Source organism: Strix aluco, chromosome 14, assembly GCF_031877795.1.
Source record: "Strix aluco isolate bStrAlu1 chromosome 14, bStrAlu1.hap1, whole genome shotgun sequence".
Classification (NCBI taxonomy): Eukaryota; Metazoa; Chordata; class Aves; order Strigiformes; family Strigidae; genus Strix; species Strix aluco.
In genome coordinates, this window is record NC_133944.1 from 23264355 (window position 1) to 23282290 (window position 17936).

A 17936-nucleotide genomic window follows, 5' to 3' on the forward strand; every position below is an offset into this window, starting at 1 on the left:
AGAGCCTCAGGCTGGTTCTGCTGCTGACATGCTCCCTCTGCGTAGCTTCAGCATTTAAAGCAAGGTAGTGAGCTGCGGGTGGAGAAACCATGGACATGTGATGGGGAGAAGGACCTGCCCACAGCCTGAGAGAGGTCCCAGCCTCAGGGTGGTCATGGCAGAAGAGCTGCCTGGGGCTGAACATGGCTCCAGGTTGGGTTTGTGGCACAGCTGCTGGTAAGGGATGCTCGCCGCTTCGGCTCGGCATGTGCAGCAAGATGATCCCATGGCCCCACCATGAAATCCAGTGAGATCTCATCCCTTCACATGATGTCCAAGCCTCTGGCTGTGCTCCCCAGATACATGCTGCATGGTGCAGGAGGGTGTCACCCCCCCAGGCTGCAGCATTACCCCTGTGGTTTTCTGCTTAGCCACTTCTCCACTGTCTTTCCTAAGCTTAAACAAGTTTTACCCAGCTCCCATGGTTGCATTTCACCCATGACTAATAATGGCCCCAAAATATTGTGTTTCATCCAATTTCCTTGTTCAGAGACCGTTTTAATTTGTGTGAAGTGACCTGAACATCCTCTGCCCACGAGCAGGACTTTGAGCACTGCAACGCTGCGCTGTGTTATGGGAATCAGCAAAGAAACCTCATCAGCTCTTGGTGATGGCAGGCGGTCACTGAGGAAGGCACTTTCTGCTGACACATATTGAGGGTGACCCAGAAAGAATGGGATTATTCACAGTTCTTATCCCAGTGTAACCAGGTAGATGCTGAATTTCCGTACCTTGACCGTGGGTCTGAAGGGCAGCAGACCCACAGATATCATGGCCTAGTTGAAGAATATCAAAAGATGTCACCTTTGCATAACCTGGTAGAGGAACTTGGTTGCAAACCAGATTAGAAAGGCAACTCGTGCCCATGGAGCAAGTGATGCCACCAGTGAAGTTGCTGACACAACAAGTGGATGCATGCCTGAGGTACCAGCGCTGCAAGGAGCACCCAGGTCCTTGGCCCTGCTCTTCACAATGGCCACAGCTGCAAAAGGGATGCTGAAGCACAAAGGACGGACACCAAGACTGCTGTGAAATCCCATCCCTTGCTTTGCAAGGCTTTTTCTTGGGGCGCTGGAAGAAAACTGTTGCATTAGGGATGTCCTCATTGACAGGCATGGGGTTGACCCTTGGCCATGTCTCAGAGGAAGCCACCAGCTCAAGGACATCTTCCAGCCCATTTATGAAGTGGAGTTATTTGGGGATTTCTTAACAGGGGCATTTGGCTCCTTGCACTAGGCAGGGCAAGCAGGAAGGCGAGAAAACAACCATTCCCAACAGGTGGGAAAAACACTTGGATAAACCAGGCATCCATCCAGTTTGGACAACGGGACTGGAGAAACCACATCTTCTGCCTCAGCAAATACCCTTCTGCCTGGATGCTTGCTTTACCCTGGTTTGAAAACTGAGGGCCATCCTGCCAATAACACAAGCTCTGGAGAGACTAGGAAGAAGGAAAAAATAATATTCCCATCAATCGCTTAGCAACAGCACTGGTTTAAGAGAAATAGCGCTGGTTGCCAGGTAAATAAGGTCAAATGGCTTTGCTCAGAAAGGCTCATGGTTTCCTACGTATCATACCCAAAGCAAAACTCATTCATTACCTGCCTCCGTGAGGTCAACCCTTCTTCCTTGGAAAAGACGGGCCCTATTGTTTAATACACAAGCAGATGTTCACTCCATTTCCAGAGGCAACAAGCCAGAAGGTCTCAGCACTTCTGAGGCACAGGTTCAAGGGGCATCAAAACTCCATCAGGAGACACTTCCAAACACTGAAGTAGTAAATCTGCTGCCTTTAAGATGTGATAGCACACAGACCCTGTGCCACACATAATCCTTCCATCTCAACACGTGTGATGAAGAAAGCAATACCATGACAACAGGGAAACTGAGGCATGGGCATACCCAGCAGCCAGTGGCATGGCCAGAACTTGAACCCCTCCAGTCTCATCCTAATGCTTTCTCCAGTAGGACTATTTTCTGTCCCTGCTATATGCACAAGCAGAGATTTCTTTAGACCCTTTAGCCTAGGAAGGACAGTTTAACACCGCATCCCCAGACACAACCCCACTCACCTTTTTATCCAGTTTTCTTCCAGCCATGCTCAGAGTAATCACCCTGTTATCCGAGAGCTCTTGGGCAGCTATCTGAAAGACAAGGGAAGGCTGCATTCATTTTCAGCACAAAAAGAAAGTGAACACCAAGCCAGAGGAGAATCCAGACCCTGAGGACACACACTCTGAAGATACCTGCACAACTTCTGCAAAGCTGCATTTCCCAGCTAAGACATAATGCACACAGTATTTCACTACTGAGGAATTAAACTGATTTTACCTTTGCAGATCAATTTGGGACCAAAGCCTACCTCGCAGCTTCTCCCTGGAATGGAGAAGGATGGAGAAAAAGCCCAAACTTCTCCTGGATGGGTACTGTCATTTTTCCTGCACAGAGGCAGTGACACACCAGCTTTAAACCAAAACAGGATCCGTTTTTTTTGGAGGCTACCATCTACGATGCTGGTGCTGCAGCCCCATGATATCCACCGAGCTCCACAGCCTCATTGTTGGGGCTGAGTCCACATGAAACACGTTCATTTGCAGGACTGGGAGTCAACAGCTATGATGAAACCTCTTGAATGGACAACCTGAAGGGAGAACAAGGTGCCAGGACACCCCGAGCAGCCTCCTTTCCCCATGCCATCAGATCTACAATGAAGCTTCTGGGAACAAACTCATCCTCTTTCTTGGGTGTCACATCTGAGCTGGTCTCACGTGGCTTTTCTGCACCAGGGCTCATTCAGGACCTGGAAAAGCCTCCAAGGACCAAGCCAAGAGGAAGGAGAAGCCATAAAACTCCTTGCCAGCAAGATGTGACACCTCATCCTCCATGTCCCAGGCTGGGCACAGCAAAAAGCAGCTGGACCATCCCTTCAGGGAGATGCCAGTGGCACCAAGGACTCGAGCCACGTCTCTGCACAATCACCTGTCGAGATGGCCCCAAGGATGAAAACTCCACTATTGCTGCTGAGGAGCAACAGCAGGTCGGAGTGCAGCCCAGATCACTTAGTTTAAGACTTTATTCACATATGTTCCAGAAGGGCTTCAGTTGCCAACCACCAGTGGGCTGGTTTTGTCTGGAACATGGTCTAATGAGTCTCTTGGTATTTTAAGAAAGGGAATGTTTACAACAAAAAAACACATTTATTCACTTCTGTTACCAGCCGTTTTCTGAATCACTTGTCTTTTTTTCCTCAAGGCTGTGTCCTTCCCAAGCATCTGCTCCCCACCTCCCCCTCCTCTGCTCCCTGGGGCCGGCTGAGCCATCCCCCGGCACCCCCCGCCGCAGCATCCTCCCCGGGCGGGAGCGGGCACCAGCGAGGCCGGGAGCGTGGCGTGAACATTTTCCCTGCGCACGGTGCTCCCAAGCACTGGCTCTCACAAGGAGGCTATCCCTCACTGGAGATACACAGCATAATTACAGCAAGGCTTTTAGAAAAACTTGCAGAAATCAAGGGGACAATTTTCTGCAGAATGAGCAATCAGAGGGTTATTGGCACTTAGGAGAGCCGGGGAGGTTGCAGAGACAAGGAGGCAGAGATGCAGCTTTTGAATCTGCCTGGGCAGCTGGGTGAGGGGACGAGCCGCAGCTCCCCAACAACCTCCCAGCCTTTCCTTGGAGGACACTGCTCTTTGGTCCACAGAGCGATGTGGCCACTCCGTGCAAAACCAAATTCTCCCCTCTGCCCCGCATCGCCGTGAAGTCAGAAGTTCCCTATTGCAAAGCCACGGCATCAGTCTTCTCTCCCACCTGGTCCTCGGTGGGCACGCATGGTCACCAAAACCAGCATGAGGAAGAGGAGCTGTAGGGAAGCGGATGAAATTTGCCCTTTGCTGATCCCCCCAGTTGGTGTCTAGCATTTTAGAGCTCACTGGAGGCTACGTAAAAGCCAGACTGTGCAGACAAGGCAGGTACAGCCTTGTGCCAGGCTGCTGGTAGCATCTTCTCTTGGCCACCACGGACAATAAAATCTCCACCGCTGTGTCCGGCAGAGGCATGTGGAAAATCAGGATTGATTTCTACAAACAGTGGCTCACTTTGAGATTTTCTCCGTCTCTTCAAACCTAGGGACCCCCACATGATCCCGTCCAGCCTTACTTCTGTTGCGTTCCCTGCTCTGGCACCTCAGTTAAGAAAAAGGATCCTTTGACAAAATGGAAGGGGATGGGAGTGAGGAAGGCAGGGTTTGGCTCCAAGCTCCATGTTTTATCTGAGTGAGTCCAAAGCAAAAGCCTGCTCCTTTCTTGGTGTCCACGCTCCAGCACTGCGCCAAGCAGCGAGGAAAGGCGCCCACCACACGTGATCCTCTTGTCAGCACCAAGCCACGGCAAAAAACCAAATAGATCAGAAAATTGTATCAATGATACCAAACGAAGCAGACATCTCGGATTCTTTCATTTCTAATGACACGTTAGTGACAGATCAGGACCTTCTTCTTTTTAAAGCATGTAACTTTTTAACTTGACTGGAAATTTTTCATCTGGTTCCCACCCAAGCGTCGGGGTGTTGAGAGCCCACTCCTCAGGGTCAGCACACAGCATCAGGCACCGCTTGTGAACTCCACTGCAGCTTTTCCTCTGGCATTTAAAGACTAACGGCAGCAATTAAGAGAGAAAGCTGGCAGCATCTTTCCAGCCTCTAGAGCAAACAGCAATGGAGATGCCCTTGCAGCAGGCAGGTCCTCCACTTTTAAACTGCTTTTAAACCCTTCCAGTGCTTTTAAATCTGGTGGAGGTTTAACTCCTCGTTGGCCTTTTCTTCCACACGTTTGTGGCCCATCTGTGCACCTCACAAAACCCATAATACAGACGAGATCCAAAAAAAGATGGGAGATGTGGCAGGAGGGAAACATACCTAAATTTAGTCTTTTCTTTTTAAAAAAATCCATCACTAAATAGATCCACAGCAGGAAGGCCACTGCCCAAAGGGGTCTGCATTGGGAGCAGCGGCTGTTGCTATGAGAGTTGTTGCTATGGCATAGCTCCCATCCTCTTCCTACAAATAAAACCACCCAACGCCAGCAAAGGAATCAGACCTCTTACCTCCCGCTGCTCCAGGGAGGGCTGAGCAGGCATGTTGTACCAGATAACAAACAACAGCAGCATAGATTTACTTCGTACTTCTCTAGATTGAGGTTTTTCTTATTTCCGAGACCAAAGCTGAGGTTGAAGACTCACACCTCTGGACACAAGGCAGACAGAGGGCAAGATGGTCCCTGCCCCAAATAAACTGTCCTCCAAACAGACCAAAGTGGGCAGGAAAATGGGAGGTAAAGGCAAAAATGTTCATGAGCTAAACCCCAGTCTCCTGGACCCCAGGTGAGTGCCCTGCATCGCCCCTGGGTTATTATCTGCCTTTACACACTCAGTAGAGAACGTAAAGGAATAACCATACCGTTATCATCCCTTTCCCAGCTGGCTTGCCGTTCCCCAGAAGAAGGGTCCTTGTTATTTTCTTGCTGGAGACGATCTAGAGAAGCCAAAGAAAATAAAGTCATGATTGTACAAGTGATCAAAAGCAGACTCATAAGCAACTGATCATTGCTCATGTTAGTTAATTCAGATTAAGCATTCACAACAGGAGAAGAAAGACATCATATTCAGGGATGACCGTGATACCATGAACACAACCACTGTCACCCGAGTCTGTGGGGTGCAGGGCAGCAGCTGAAAGGTGAAGAGCAGCGGCAGCACAAGAGGCTGAAGCATCACCTCCCGTTGAACCCAGGGACCAGCTCTGTGTGTGGAGGAGGTCCGTGGGACCCCACACAGCCGGTGCTACGTGATTTGTTTGCGGCGAAATCACAGCTGAACCTTTCGAACCCCATTTTAAATACTTCTAACATGAACCCTGCCAGCAACTTGCTTTCAGGCCACGTTCCCATGGGTGAATCCTGATTACAAGCCGGGTGCTCTGCCCCAGCATCGTTCTGGACTCCCTGCACAGGGGTCAGAACCCCCAAAGCCATGCCCTCCCCTTCAATTCGGGCTTGTAAGAGGCCAGACAGGATGATCTGGGAGCTGAATTAAACCTCTTGAGATTTTTCCCAGATCACTGAGTTTCGGTCACCTTCAGACCTGAGGATCCTGTAAGTTTTCCCCACGAGGCGCAGACCCCCACAGGGGGGTCCAGCAACCTGCTGGAACTATCTGTGCTCTGCTCCCGCACCTACTGGGCACTCCTTCAAGACCTAGGGATTGCGGTTTAAAAAGTGCAGTCCCATCCATCCTTCTGCTTCCACCCTTGGTCCTACATCACATGGTCAGAAAATAATAACGTTAATTAAAAAAAAAAAAACACATAATGAAATGGCTTAACTTGTTGCTCCTGCCATCCAGGTGATCCAGTCACACCTGGATTTCTCCCATCGCTCCCCAGAAATGTTCTTCTCCCTCTTCTTGCAATTTCAAGGCAAAAACCTTTTCCCAGTGTGGCTAGCTAGCCATGTCCTGGTGCTTTTGATCCATAAATGCATAGGAATCACCAGTCAGAGTAATTAGATGTTTGTGCCACACTCTGTACAGGTGAAATCTCAACCCTAGTGAGCAGAAACCACGGACACCCTCCAGCCTGCAACTTGATCCCTGTTACATTTCATTTGGCTGCAGAGGTCATTACAGGCCTGTGAATGATCCAACCATCCTCTTAAATCTTACCACAGACCTAATTAGCTGCAATAAAGCAATCTGGCTAATCTGACAGAGCTCCAATGCAAACTCATAATTGAAAAGTCAGATGCTCGCTGTGTGGTTGTTGCTTGCCCACAGCTGCTCCCCTTCCCTTTTAAGAGCTGCTCATGCCTCAAAACAGGGCAGGCTTGTGAAAACATATCACCAGACCAGATCCAGCCATCAGAAAACCCACAGCAGGGTGGCTGAACCCACAAGCACCTGTCCACCCTGTTTCACCCCTCTCCTCACCAGGCACCCTTGCGCATGTGCTACCCCTCCAGTCCACCTCTGCCCCATGACTGGGCTGTGCTGCAAGACCACACTGGCCACAGGGAGAGGAGGCTAACAGAGAATTTCAGGAAAAGAGAGAAAATGAGAAGGTCCTTCCATTCCAGGCTGGTGTCTTGTGGACTAAAGATCACCAAGAAGCTCACATGGGAACCGCTACAAGAAACTCCTGAAGAACTGGGCACACACATAAGCCAAATTCTCTTGCAGAGTGTAAATACTTGCATGACATTACAGAAGTTCAGAGCTCTCATTTCTTTCTGATGGACTAAGACCACCAGCTGTGCCTAAAGGCACAGTAGACAGTTTAGTCATGCCCATCAGCCACCATGGCTAAACCATCAACTGTTCTGAGCAAGCACCTTGGATGTGAGACCTGCCAACAGTTGCCTATCCCCACTATTACCACAACCACAGGATGGCCTGTCGAGTCTCATGCTCTGAGCTAATCACCTTTCAAAGCACCAGAAAGGGTTGAGCTGGTCTGGGTGACCCAATAAGCAGGAAAAAATAGGTCAGACTCTTCCACTTTGGTCCCCAGCACATACAGATAATGTTCCTCTCTGTCATGAGCCTGCAGAGCCGTGGACTTCTGCAGAGCCACCTTTAGGAATAGCAAGGTTTCAGCTCTGTTTCTTCATGTCCATAAATTCTCTGCTTGCAGCTTCCACCAAGACCATGACCCTCACAACAAGCATTGCTGAACTGTCCCGCACCAGAGGTGGCAACAGGAGAACTGACAGAAAAGGACAGGTTTGGTCTAAATCACTAACCACCAGCCTGGACTGTTGCCTGCACTGTCTCTTAACTTCTGCAGGAGCAGAATTAGGTCATCACAGAGCACTTCCAAAAATCCAGACATTAAACCTCAAATGCTGTAAATGTCAGTGCTCTTCTAACACATCAAGCTCTTGAGTTGGCAATGGTAAGGTCACTCAGCCCCCGTGCCATACTGCAGTCTGTGTAATAAAGCAATCACGTTCATGATCCTCCCTGAACACCCTGGGTTGGCTGTCCACACCGACCCACCGATTACGTGTCTCCTTCCTCCCGGTTCCCAGCACCAAGCACAACAGAGACAGTTTCTCCCAGCCTCTGCACTTGTGCCAGGTAACACACCAGCCCCAAGTTGCTGGATGCTGCAAAAGGACAGAAAAAAATCCCCCTCATTCCCTGCCTCTGAGTCAGAGCAAGCTCAGACAACAAAGACATTTGGAGAATGTAGCTGCCAGCTTCTAACAGGGTCTGGACTCATGAATGCAAAACCTTCCAAAGGCTTATAAATTGCATTGTGTCCTGAAAGCTTTTCCACAGGAAGAGCAGAAGACACATTCTTGCACCAGCACGCTAAAGCAGAAGAGATGATTTGCTACACAACGGCAGTGGACAAAGGTTTGCAAAAAAAATCCCCCCCAAAAAACCCAAACTTTGATAGAAAGGTAGACCACAATGCATCTTAACTTTAAACATCTGGAAGTTTCCCAAGTCCAAATCCAAGCTGGTCATCAGGGCTCTTACTATAACCCATGGTGAGATACAGGTACCTCCAAAAGCTTCCAGTTAATGCCTCTCTGCAGGCACCAGCAGAAGACCACACTATGACTACCTAGACTTGAGCAAGTAGCCAACAGCCCTAATGTGGAACAGTTCAACCTCAACAGTTGAAGCATGACAAGCAAATCCAATTAGCTTTGCCAGGAAGGACCCAGCAAACTTTACAGTAGCAGCTCTAATCCCCTCATGTCCCTGTGGCTGACGTGATTTGGGGACCCTTTGCTGGAGGACGGAGAGCTGCAGGGATCTCAGACTCACCATGCCCAGCGTGCAGGAGAATTCGCCCAGGAAGTCATGCTCATACAGCTGCATGCTTGACTTGTCCTGGTCAAACAAGGCGAACTTGAGCTTCTGCACTTCTTCAAAGTGGTAGTCGATGATGAACTTCTTGGCGAAAGCTGGGTTGAGGTTGTTCACGGCTGTCTCTGTCCTGTCAAGCTGCAAAGGAAAAAAAAAAAAAAAAAAAAGAGGCATTTAGGCATGTGGATCTTGCATCTTTGTCACTGCCACGTCTCCTCTCTGACTTCAGCCAGAATCCCTGCAGTGACCATCAGAGAATGAGTGCACCAGGCATTCAGAAGAGCTACCCCTAAATGCAGACCATAATACCCAGCATACACAAGGTGGGATCTGTCTAAACAAGTAACAGCACTTCATGCAGAGAGCTGCATCCCCAAGGACAGCGTGCATGGGGCTGTACAAGCCCACCCCAGCCAACAGCCAGGACCGGAGTGCCCACCCAGCCGAGGCTCGGCGCAGACTCAAGGCTCACTGAAGCCAGAGCCATTTCTTCTCCTTCTAAGCCCTGTTGTCCCAGGAGCCGAAGCTCTCACACAGATCCTCAACCAGAACCTCACGGCTATAATGCCAAACTTGCTTCTTTCAGGCTGTGCAGCTAACAGCAAGGACAAGCAAAACAAGAAGTGTCACAAGCTAGAACAGCCAAAACATTCATGTGGTTTATTCTTGGCCTTCCATAGAAAAAAAGAGGGGGGAAAAAAATGACTGCAGGCCATTTTTCATAGATTTCATCAAGCATTAGGAGAAATAAGAGGCTAGAAGGACCCAGAAGACAAGACTTAATAGACTTTGTCATCCTGAGCTATTGCAAGCAGGCTGGAAGAAATGACGTCTCTGACGGCTTGGAAGGGCAAGCGCACAGAGGATGATGGCAACTGGAAGGTGCGTGGGGAACCCGCCGTTGGAAGGGAAGCACCACAGCGGTCTGCAGCATCCCACAGCCAAGAGCAGCGATAAGAGCAGAGGAAACTTGGCAGGCAGCCGGTGGAAGTGTGGGTTTACAACGCAGCATGGCACAGGCGGACAGAAAGCCTTGTGTGAGCCAGAAAAAAAAAACCAGGGACAGCCACACTGGAGAGCCCAGGATGCTGCCCTCCGGTAATGACCCCGTATCTCATCGCACAAGAGGAGGATTGCAGCACCAGGTGGGCTCGCACAGAGACAGCAGCCCACAATTTTAGCCAAAGTGGCAGAAACTGGGAAAACTGGGAAACTGAGGTTGAGAAAAGCTGGTGTATTTACTTCTGGAAGTCAGTGGCCAAGGAGGGTCTGAACTCTAATATCAGGATCCAGCATCCCCACCAGCCCATCATCCATCCCAAGACACACCAGGAAAGGGCAAGTTTGGAGCCCAACATGTAACATACCCTTATGAAGCTAAAACGGGCAGAAAGGATGCTGGGGGCACAGCCTGAGCGCTAAACAAGAACCGAACACCCACAGCCTGGGGTAAAACCCTTCAGTAAGCAAACCAAGCAGGAGCTTTGTCAGAAGAGCAGCTATTGATATCGTACCGATATCGTAAGAGGTGGCAGCCAGTTTGGCATGGGAAGCACCAGTGGCTCCAAGCATCCAAGCTGGAACAGCCATGTGCCCACCAGAGCTGGCAGAGGAGCTGGCAGTGTTGGCCTTTTGCCACATTGCCCTCTTATCCCAGGATATGATAACAGGAGCTATTAAAAGAGAAAGAAAGGCACATACATGCCAGCATGATTTTATCAAAAGCTACTGCCTTTGGTGCCTGGAAAGACCATCCCATCTGCCTGCGGGACAGCATGGAGTCACCAGCCATCCCATGGCCCTGGCCAGCATCCCACCTCGTCTTGCAGCCAGGACTCCTGGCCCTGGGCAAGGCCGAGCCGCCTGCACATCCCAGGTCCCTTTCTGCAGCAACCACCATGCTGGCATCCCTGGGCAGCGCCGGGCTGTGGGATGGTGAGATGTCTGCCAGAGCTGTGGAGCCAAGGATAAGTATGGCAGAGCAGAAAAAAGCCCCCCCAAACCAGCAAAAAAACCCCAACCCAACAAACACATACCTTAGTCCCAAAGAAACTCATTCAGCATAGGAGGCAGGTTTTGGAGGGACTGAGTGAAAATGTGGTGAGTTTGCTATATATACCAACTATCGCAGTGTTTTCTGAAGTTGGTCGCTTAGTCTGTCTTAATTGCCAAGAAACGACTAAAGTAAATGCTGTGTTCCCAGAATAGCCACCTGCTGCGCTCCGGGGAATCAAACACATCAACACCAGTGGGCTGTAAGCTGGCCAGGGCCACGCAGCTTCACACAGATTCTTCCCTCTCTGCTGCCATCTCGTACCGAAGGACACCAGACGTCTGCTCAGAGATGCAGTGGACCAGGAGCAGTCAGCATCCACAAGCTCTACCTTATTTCAGCAGCACAACACACGTCAATCCCCTTTCAAGCCTAGGAGATGAGACAGTGCAGGCAACAAAGACGGATTTTAGCTCCTTCCATGTTCTCTGTACTGGGAAGTCAGGGACCAGGGGTAACCAGACCCCTCGCTCCCAGGCACCAGCTCGAAGGAGATAACTTGAGGTCCCAACTCCAGCTTTGCTCTGGAAAGGGTGGCCCAGGGAAGGGGAAGAAAAACCCAGCCAATGTGTCTTGAGCTAACCCTTTGGAGTGATGGGGCTTCCTTCAACACCCAGATTAAACTGAGTGTTTAATCTCCTGCCTGTTGTCAGTGTGAAGCACAACAAAATCACAAGCCCCAGCCGATTGCTGCACATGGTTTGGTCCTTGGTTTGATGGGCACCAGTCACCTTGCCAGTGACCATCATGTATGAGGCTTCTTCACACCACCTCCACCAGGAGACAAGAATGCCATCAGCTCCTGCCTTCCTCTTCGCCCCCAAAGCTTACAGGTCTGTGTTCCCTGGAAAGAGCAGAGGTGGCTTTGCCACCCAAGAGCAGAAAAGCAGAAGGGTTTTTAAGATGCAACCGGGCTAATTAAGGATATGTATTTGGATAAGAGTCTGGATTCTACAAATCAAGCACGAAACCAGGAAATCATCTCCAGCGACAGCCCTTGTGTTCAACGAAGGCAGAGAGTCCTCCAGCATCCAAAGGGAGGTTGGCTAAAGACCTTCAAGCATTTCCAGCACGTGGAGATGCTTGATGCTCCAACACTGGGAAGTGCTCTCCCAAGTGCCAAGGAAAGCTCATGCTGAAGGTGCGGGGCTGGCCGGATGACTCAGGGCAGCACAAAGGCAGCAACACGACTGAATCATGTGTCCCTGCTCCCGGCATCACAGGCCAGGTCTTTCACGGCTCCTGCGAGATGATGTCATCTGGCAGAACATTTAAACATCACCCATCTTCATGTCACTTCTCGGCCTGTGTGGTTTATTGTCCCTCCCTCCCCCACCCCCTCCGACGCTGATTCACAAAGATTTTTTAATTCCTATTAAGCTCAGCGAGACAAAATAATTGTATTTGGGAACAAATGTGACAGCTAGAAAGAACAGAGAGCAGAAATCTTTCTGTCAGCGTGAGCCAGTGCCGCAGCCCCACCACCCAGCTCAGACGCAGGCACCGCCGTGGCTGGGGCTGGTCCTGGAGGAGGAGACCCACCTCCTAAACCAGGTCCGACAGTTGGGACGTGTCGCTAACCCGGTGCAGAGGACACAGAGGCAGTGTGGTGGGATGGCTTCATGCCACTGAGCTGCTGCTGTCCCCATCCGTCCCCTACACTGCAGCTATGTTATTAAGGCCACCGCTTTCAGATGGGAAAGAGGTTTAACGTAGGGCAAGGGGCACGTCTGTGTGGCCAAAATCCATGCAGGACAATGCAGGCACCCCTGGGCAGCTCATGAGCTGCCAAGGGTCCATCAAGTGTCCCATCCAGCCAGGCTCTTGTGGGAGATCCCACCTCTCCTGGCCCTCCCCAGTGCCCAGCCACAGCCCAAACCCACACACCACTACCGCCACGTGTGGGTGCAGGAGCACCTCTGTCCCAGCTGTGCCCTCGGCGTGCCGGCTGACCGGGGCCAGCTCCATGGCATGCAAGCACACCACACCACGTGCTGGCTCGTGCAACACGCTAACCTCCGCTGAAACCACAGCAGCGGAGCGCTGAGCAAATCTGCCACTCAAGGCTGACATCCAGTGCCTATCGTGCCAGTTAAAAAGAAGCTAAAAATAGCAGAGAAAAAGAAAAAAAAAACAAACCATCATACATTTGTATTGTAGGAGAAGCTTTGGAATCAAAACTGCTGGACTGAGACATTACTGACAGAAAGATAAATTCCTGAAAAGTACAATCAGGTCAAAGAGATGACACCTATCAAGGCCGGAAAGCTCATTAAGTCTCATCCAGGCTGCTGAGCAAAGTTAACTGCAGACCATGGTAAGGTGAGGTTTGTCCCCACACCCTCTCCACTAACAGCGAGGAGATCAGATGCAGGACACCTTAGGCAATGCCCATTGATTCACCAGCTCCTTGGCCAAGTGCTCAAAGGCTGCCCATGTACCTGGAAAATGAGACCACCTAATTTCCCAGGCACTGGGACAATTTTCGTTTGGCTTACATGATTTAATGTAACCCTTCGGCTCCTCATTTTGTGCTGCATCCAGCACTGGTGCCTGTATCCATCCATCACACCCCCATGCTCTGCTTACTTGCTCCCTTCCAGACCAACTGGAAAGAGGTCTTACACTATCTACAACTGCAGTTATAAAATGAAGTCCACACTTCTTTCTCCAGTCATTTGAGCCCAGAGTCTTTCCCCCTGTAGCCACAAGATTTTTCTTAGGCATGGAGCTAAATGCTCTTGCACAGACTCTGGAGTTTGGATTCACACCAATTTTACCACAGACAGCACGTTGCCCAACTCGGACTACCACAGAAGGAGACAACAACTATAGCTTCTCCACGTGAGATGCTGAACAGTCAACAAAGAACCATGAAAACCATCCTTAGGAGTTCCTGGTCCACTCTGTGCACACCCTGACTGCAAAACCAGCAGCAGATGCATCTGCCTGGGGGACCCACCCAAGTGAGACCACTTGCTGTTGCAGCGGCACTGCTAGTGATGACCAAGGTCATGCTGCTCAAAGCCCGTTCAGGCACCTCTGGATGAATCATGGCACCGGCAGCATGCACACACCTGGTCCCCCAACGCAGCATACCCCTGTGTCCCTTCCCAGCAGGAGGGGGATTTTCAAAGGAATACACATCCAGTTGGTGGGTATGCTGGGAAGCAAGCTTTTGGGATCAAGCCAACATTTTACTTATGCTACAAAATAATTCAGACAGCTGCTGAGGGCTCATTTCCTCGTGCTCTGTTAGCCTGGTTAGCAGCAGCCTCGTCCCGCTGAAGTGGAGGGCTGGGAACAACACACAAGGGCTCTTTGTGCACTGCCTGCATCTCGGCAAGGATGGATTTATCGTGTTCACCTACCGCCAGGGATGGCACAGCCTTGGAACGTCCTCCTGTCCTTAAAGAGCCTTTTATCAGCAGAGTCTTGCCCTGGAGTAAGCTTGTGTTGGAGTGCGTGGGGAAGCAGAGGAAATGAATGCGGCTCTCAGCTCTTTAGGCATACAAGGAAAATAAAAATACGCGTCCCCAGCCATGGGAGCATGCCAGTGTGCTCCTCTGTGCACAGTCTCAGTGCCCACAGCCCACAGGCACACACAGCTGCTGGGCGGGGGGTCCTGGTGTAGCAGGGACACCCAAAGCTGGCAAGAAGGATAGTCATAGGATCACAGTCTGGTTTGGGCTGAAAGGGAAGATCATCTAGTCCAACCCCCTGCCATGGGCAGGGACATCTGTCACTAGACCACGTTGCTCAAAGCCCCGTCCAACCTGGCCTTGAGCCCTTCCAGGGAGGGGGCAGCCACAGCTTCTCTGGGCAACCTGTTCCAGTGTCTCACCACCCTCATCATACAACATTTCTTCCATACGTCCAGTCTAAACCTGCCCTCTTTCAGTTTAAAACCGTTGCCCCTCATTCTGTCACTGCAGGCCTTGGTAAAAAGTCTCTCTCCATCTTTCTTAGAAACCTCTCTTATGTATAGGAAGGCCACAGTGAGGTCTCCCCAGAGCCTTCCTTTCTCCAGGCTGAACCCCCCCAACTCTCTCAGCCTGTCCTCACAGGGGAGGTGCTCCAGCCCCCTGATCATTTCATGGCCTCCTCTGGACCCACTCGAGCAGGTCCGTGTCTTTCTTATGTTGGGGGCCCCAGAGCTGGACCCAGCACTGCAGGGGGGTCTCATAAGAACGGAGCAGAGGGGGAGAATCACCCTGCTGGCCACACTTCCCTTGATGAAGCCCAGGTTGGCTTTCTGGGCTGCGAGCGCACATTGCTGGGTCATGTCTATTTTGTCACCCACCAGTATCCCAAGTCATTCTCCACAGGGCTGCTCTCCATCCATCCGTCCACCCCCCAGTCCGTACAGGTACTGGGGATTGCCCTGACCCAGGTGCAGGACCGTGCACTTGGCCTTGTTGAACTTCATGAGATTTGCACGGTCCCACTCCCTGCCGGTCATGGTCCCTGTGGATGGCACATTCCTTCCTCAAGCGAACCAACTGCACCACTCAGCTTGGTGTCATCTGCAAACTTCCTGAGGGTTCACTTAATCCCACTGTCTATGTCATGATCCCTCCTCTCCTCTCTTCCCGTAGGAATCACTTTTCTCATTTGTAAGGAGACGGCTTCTGAAACCAAGCAAATAACAAGATCATCTGCAGTTTCTTCTTACGGCCTCCCAGTAACAAATACGGCAGTTGAAGCACGTATTTATGAGATTTCTGGTAAGGAGGAAAGACCAATGTCTGCAAAGAGTTCACTGGAGATTTGCCAGCTGGTTGCTGTCTGTCTGCAGCTGAACTGATCCAATCCCCCGTGCACCCAGCTCCCAGCAGTCTCCTTCCCCATCCCATGGTCCTGCCCTCTCCACAACCAGCCCATGAAATGCCCAGTGTAAGGACTGCTGACCTTGATATACCCCTTGAAGGAGGTGTTCAGAGCACGAGCTGCCCTGGATAGCGTTCTTCCACTGGACTGGCCTGCCAGACCCTCATCCAGGCCCCCAGGAAGAGCCACTCTTCAAGCAAAACCCAAAGACCAGTTTCCTATGTAACTCGGGATCCAAGAACAAGCTTATCTTGACTCACCTAGAAACATGCCCTGTTGCAAGTGGGACCTCACAACATCTAACTGTCACATGGGATCAGCACTTCAGGCACCCAAATCCGAAGCACCCCCAGTTTACAGCAGACTGAGAAAGGGCTGGGACCACTTTGAAGGTGGCAAGATCCTTTCACATGCCACGTGCCTTGCCAGGGGTTGGCATTTTGAGATGTGTGGTTACATCTAACGCCCAGCGCAAAGCAGGAAGCACTGACGGGGGAAGGACCCGTTGCAAAACACACCAGCACCACGCACACAGCCTCGGGAGGACTACAAGAGCTTTCACCTCTGATCAGGGAGGAACAAGGACCAGCCTTGTAGTGGAGCACAGAGGGAGGAGACACCAGCACGGGCAAACCACAGGAGGAGGAAATCCACACAACTTCAGGACTTACCTCCACCCACTTCCCGTTGACTTCCATGAAGAGGACGCAGAAGGGGTCAGATTTGGAAGTGACATCCCTGTCCAGAAGGTTTTGGCCGCAGACGGACAACTCAACTTTGCAGACGCAGTACTGGGAGCCGACGGGCCCCGCCGGTGTGGGAGTCACGGTGTACGCCATGGACTCCAGCAGCAGCAGCTCCAGGCAGTCTGTGGGACACGAGAATGGAGAGAAACCTCAGTGCAAGTGGAAAGACAGAAAATGTTCTGTCAGCACCGGTGGGTTGGGCACAGACAGGGCGGCCACATGCTCTAAGTTACACTCAATAAGTTACAAGGCTTTCCTGGCTCCAAAGCATCTGCCCTGGCCAGTCACCATCCCCATGTGGCCACCACACCAGGCAGACCTCCTGAGTGGAAGCCCAGCAGAGCACCTACAACCTGCCTTGGTTTTGCTCCATAAATAACAGATTTTCAAGGACAGGTAATATCTTCTGCTTATCCCCCTGACGGAGTGGGGGGTCCCCAACCTCTTCTTCCAGCATGCTGGGGGTTTTTGTGAGGAAGAGCTACACTTCTACACCATCTTTCAGCATGAAAACTTATTGTTGTCTGGCTGGTCCCAAGCCATGGACCGTGGACCTAAGCTATGAGGGCCAAACTTGAGCTCTGTCCCCCAAATTGTCATAGGGAAAGGGGCGAGACCGTGAGGAAGAGTGGAGGGGAAGGGCAGTCCAGACCTGGTTCAGCCCTATCTCCACCCAATTCAGCAGGCCAGCTGACTGGCAGCAATTAAAAAGCAACAATAGTTGGTTCACAGAAGAGCAAGGCAAATGTGACAACCACTGCGTGACCTGGTGCACGGGATGATTTACAGGGCCCTGATAAAAACCCCTTTGTCATAAAATCAGCTTACCAAAAGTCCACCTCCAAAGCCATTTTGCAGAGATAAATGTGTTTTATATCATTATTAGTGCAAAACCCCATCCCACATGACAGTTTTGCCTTCTGATGTACAGTTTACTCAGCAAAAACCACCAAAGGTCTTCAACAGAGAAGAGGAAAAGGGGGAAAAAAGAGAAAAAAAAGCATTTTCAGATTAATTTACACTAATAAACTTTTGCGGCCGGGGTTGCCAGTGGAGAGAGCCCTCTTTTCATCAGCTGCTTCAATACCTTTCTCCCTCTTTTTCAAGAGTGGCTCCTGGCTCACCCACTTTATCCGAAAAGCACTTTATCTGAAAGGCACAAGCATTTACAAGCACTCACTCTGCTGGGAGCTGGCCTGCTGCCCTCTTCCCTTGCAGCTCAGCCTCTAAGCTGGGATAGGAATGGGGGACAGGGATGGGGTGACCCCAGCAAGGCTGGGGGAGAGGGAGCTCCGGGCTCACCACCAGCCACCCTGAGCACTCGGCCCAGCTGCAATGAATACTGAGTGGAAAAGAGCTCCCGCTTCCAAAGCTCTGAGCCCTCCTCTCGTACCTGCCAAC

The 17936-nt window shown here is 51.0% G+C and overlaps 1 protein-coding gene across 2 annotated transcripts in view; it reads right to left on the minus strand.

Moving 5' to 3' along the window:
- CPNE2 (copine 2) overlaps positions 1-17936 on the minus strand; it is a 57391-nt gene that overhangs the window by 24775 nt on the left and 14680 nt on the right. For both annotated transcript variants that reach the window (XM_074840245.1, XM_074840244.1), the window contains exons 2-5: positions 16461-16657; positions 8865-9044; positions 5488-5562; positions 2112-2183 (exon numbers count right to left, since the gene is read on the minus strand). In XM_074840245.1, the coding sequence (XP_074696346.1) occupies positions 2112-2183; positions 5488-5562; positions 8865-9044; positions 16461-16628 (495 nt within the window). In that variant the 5' untranslated portion in view covers positions 16629-16657. The remainder of the gene's footprint in view (positions 1-2111; positions 2184-5487; positions 5563-8864; positions 9045-16460; positions 16658-17936) is intronic.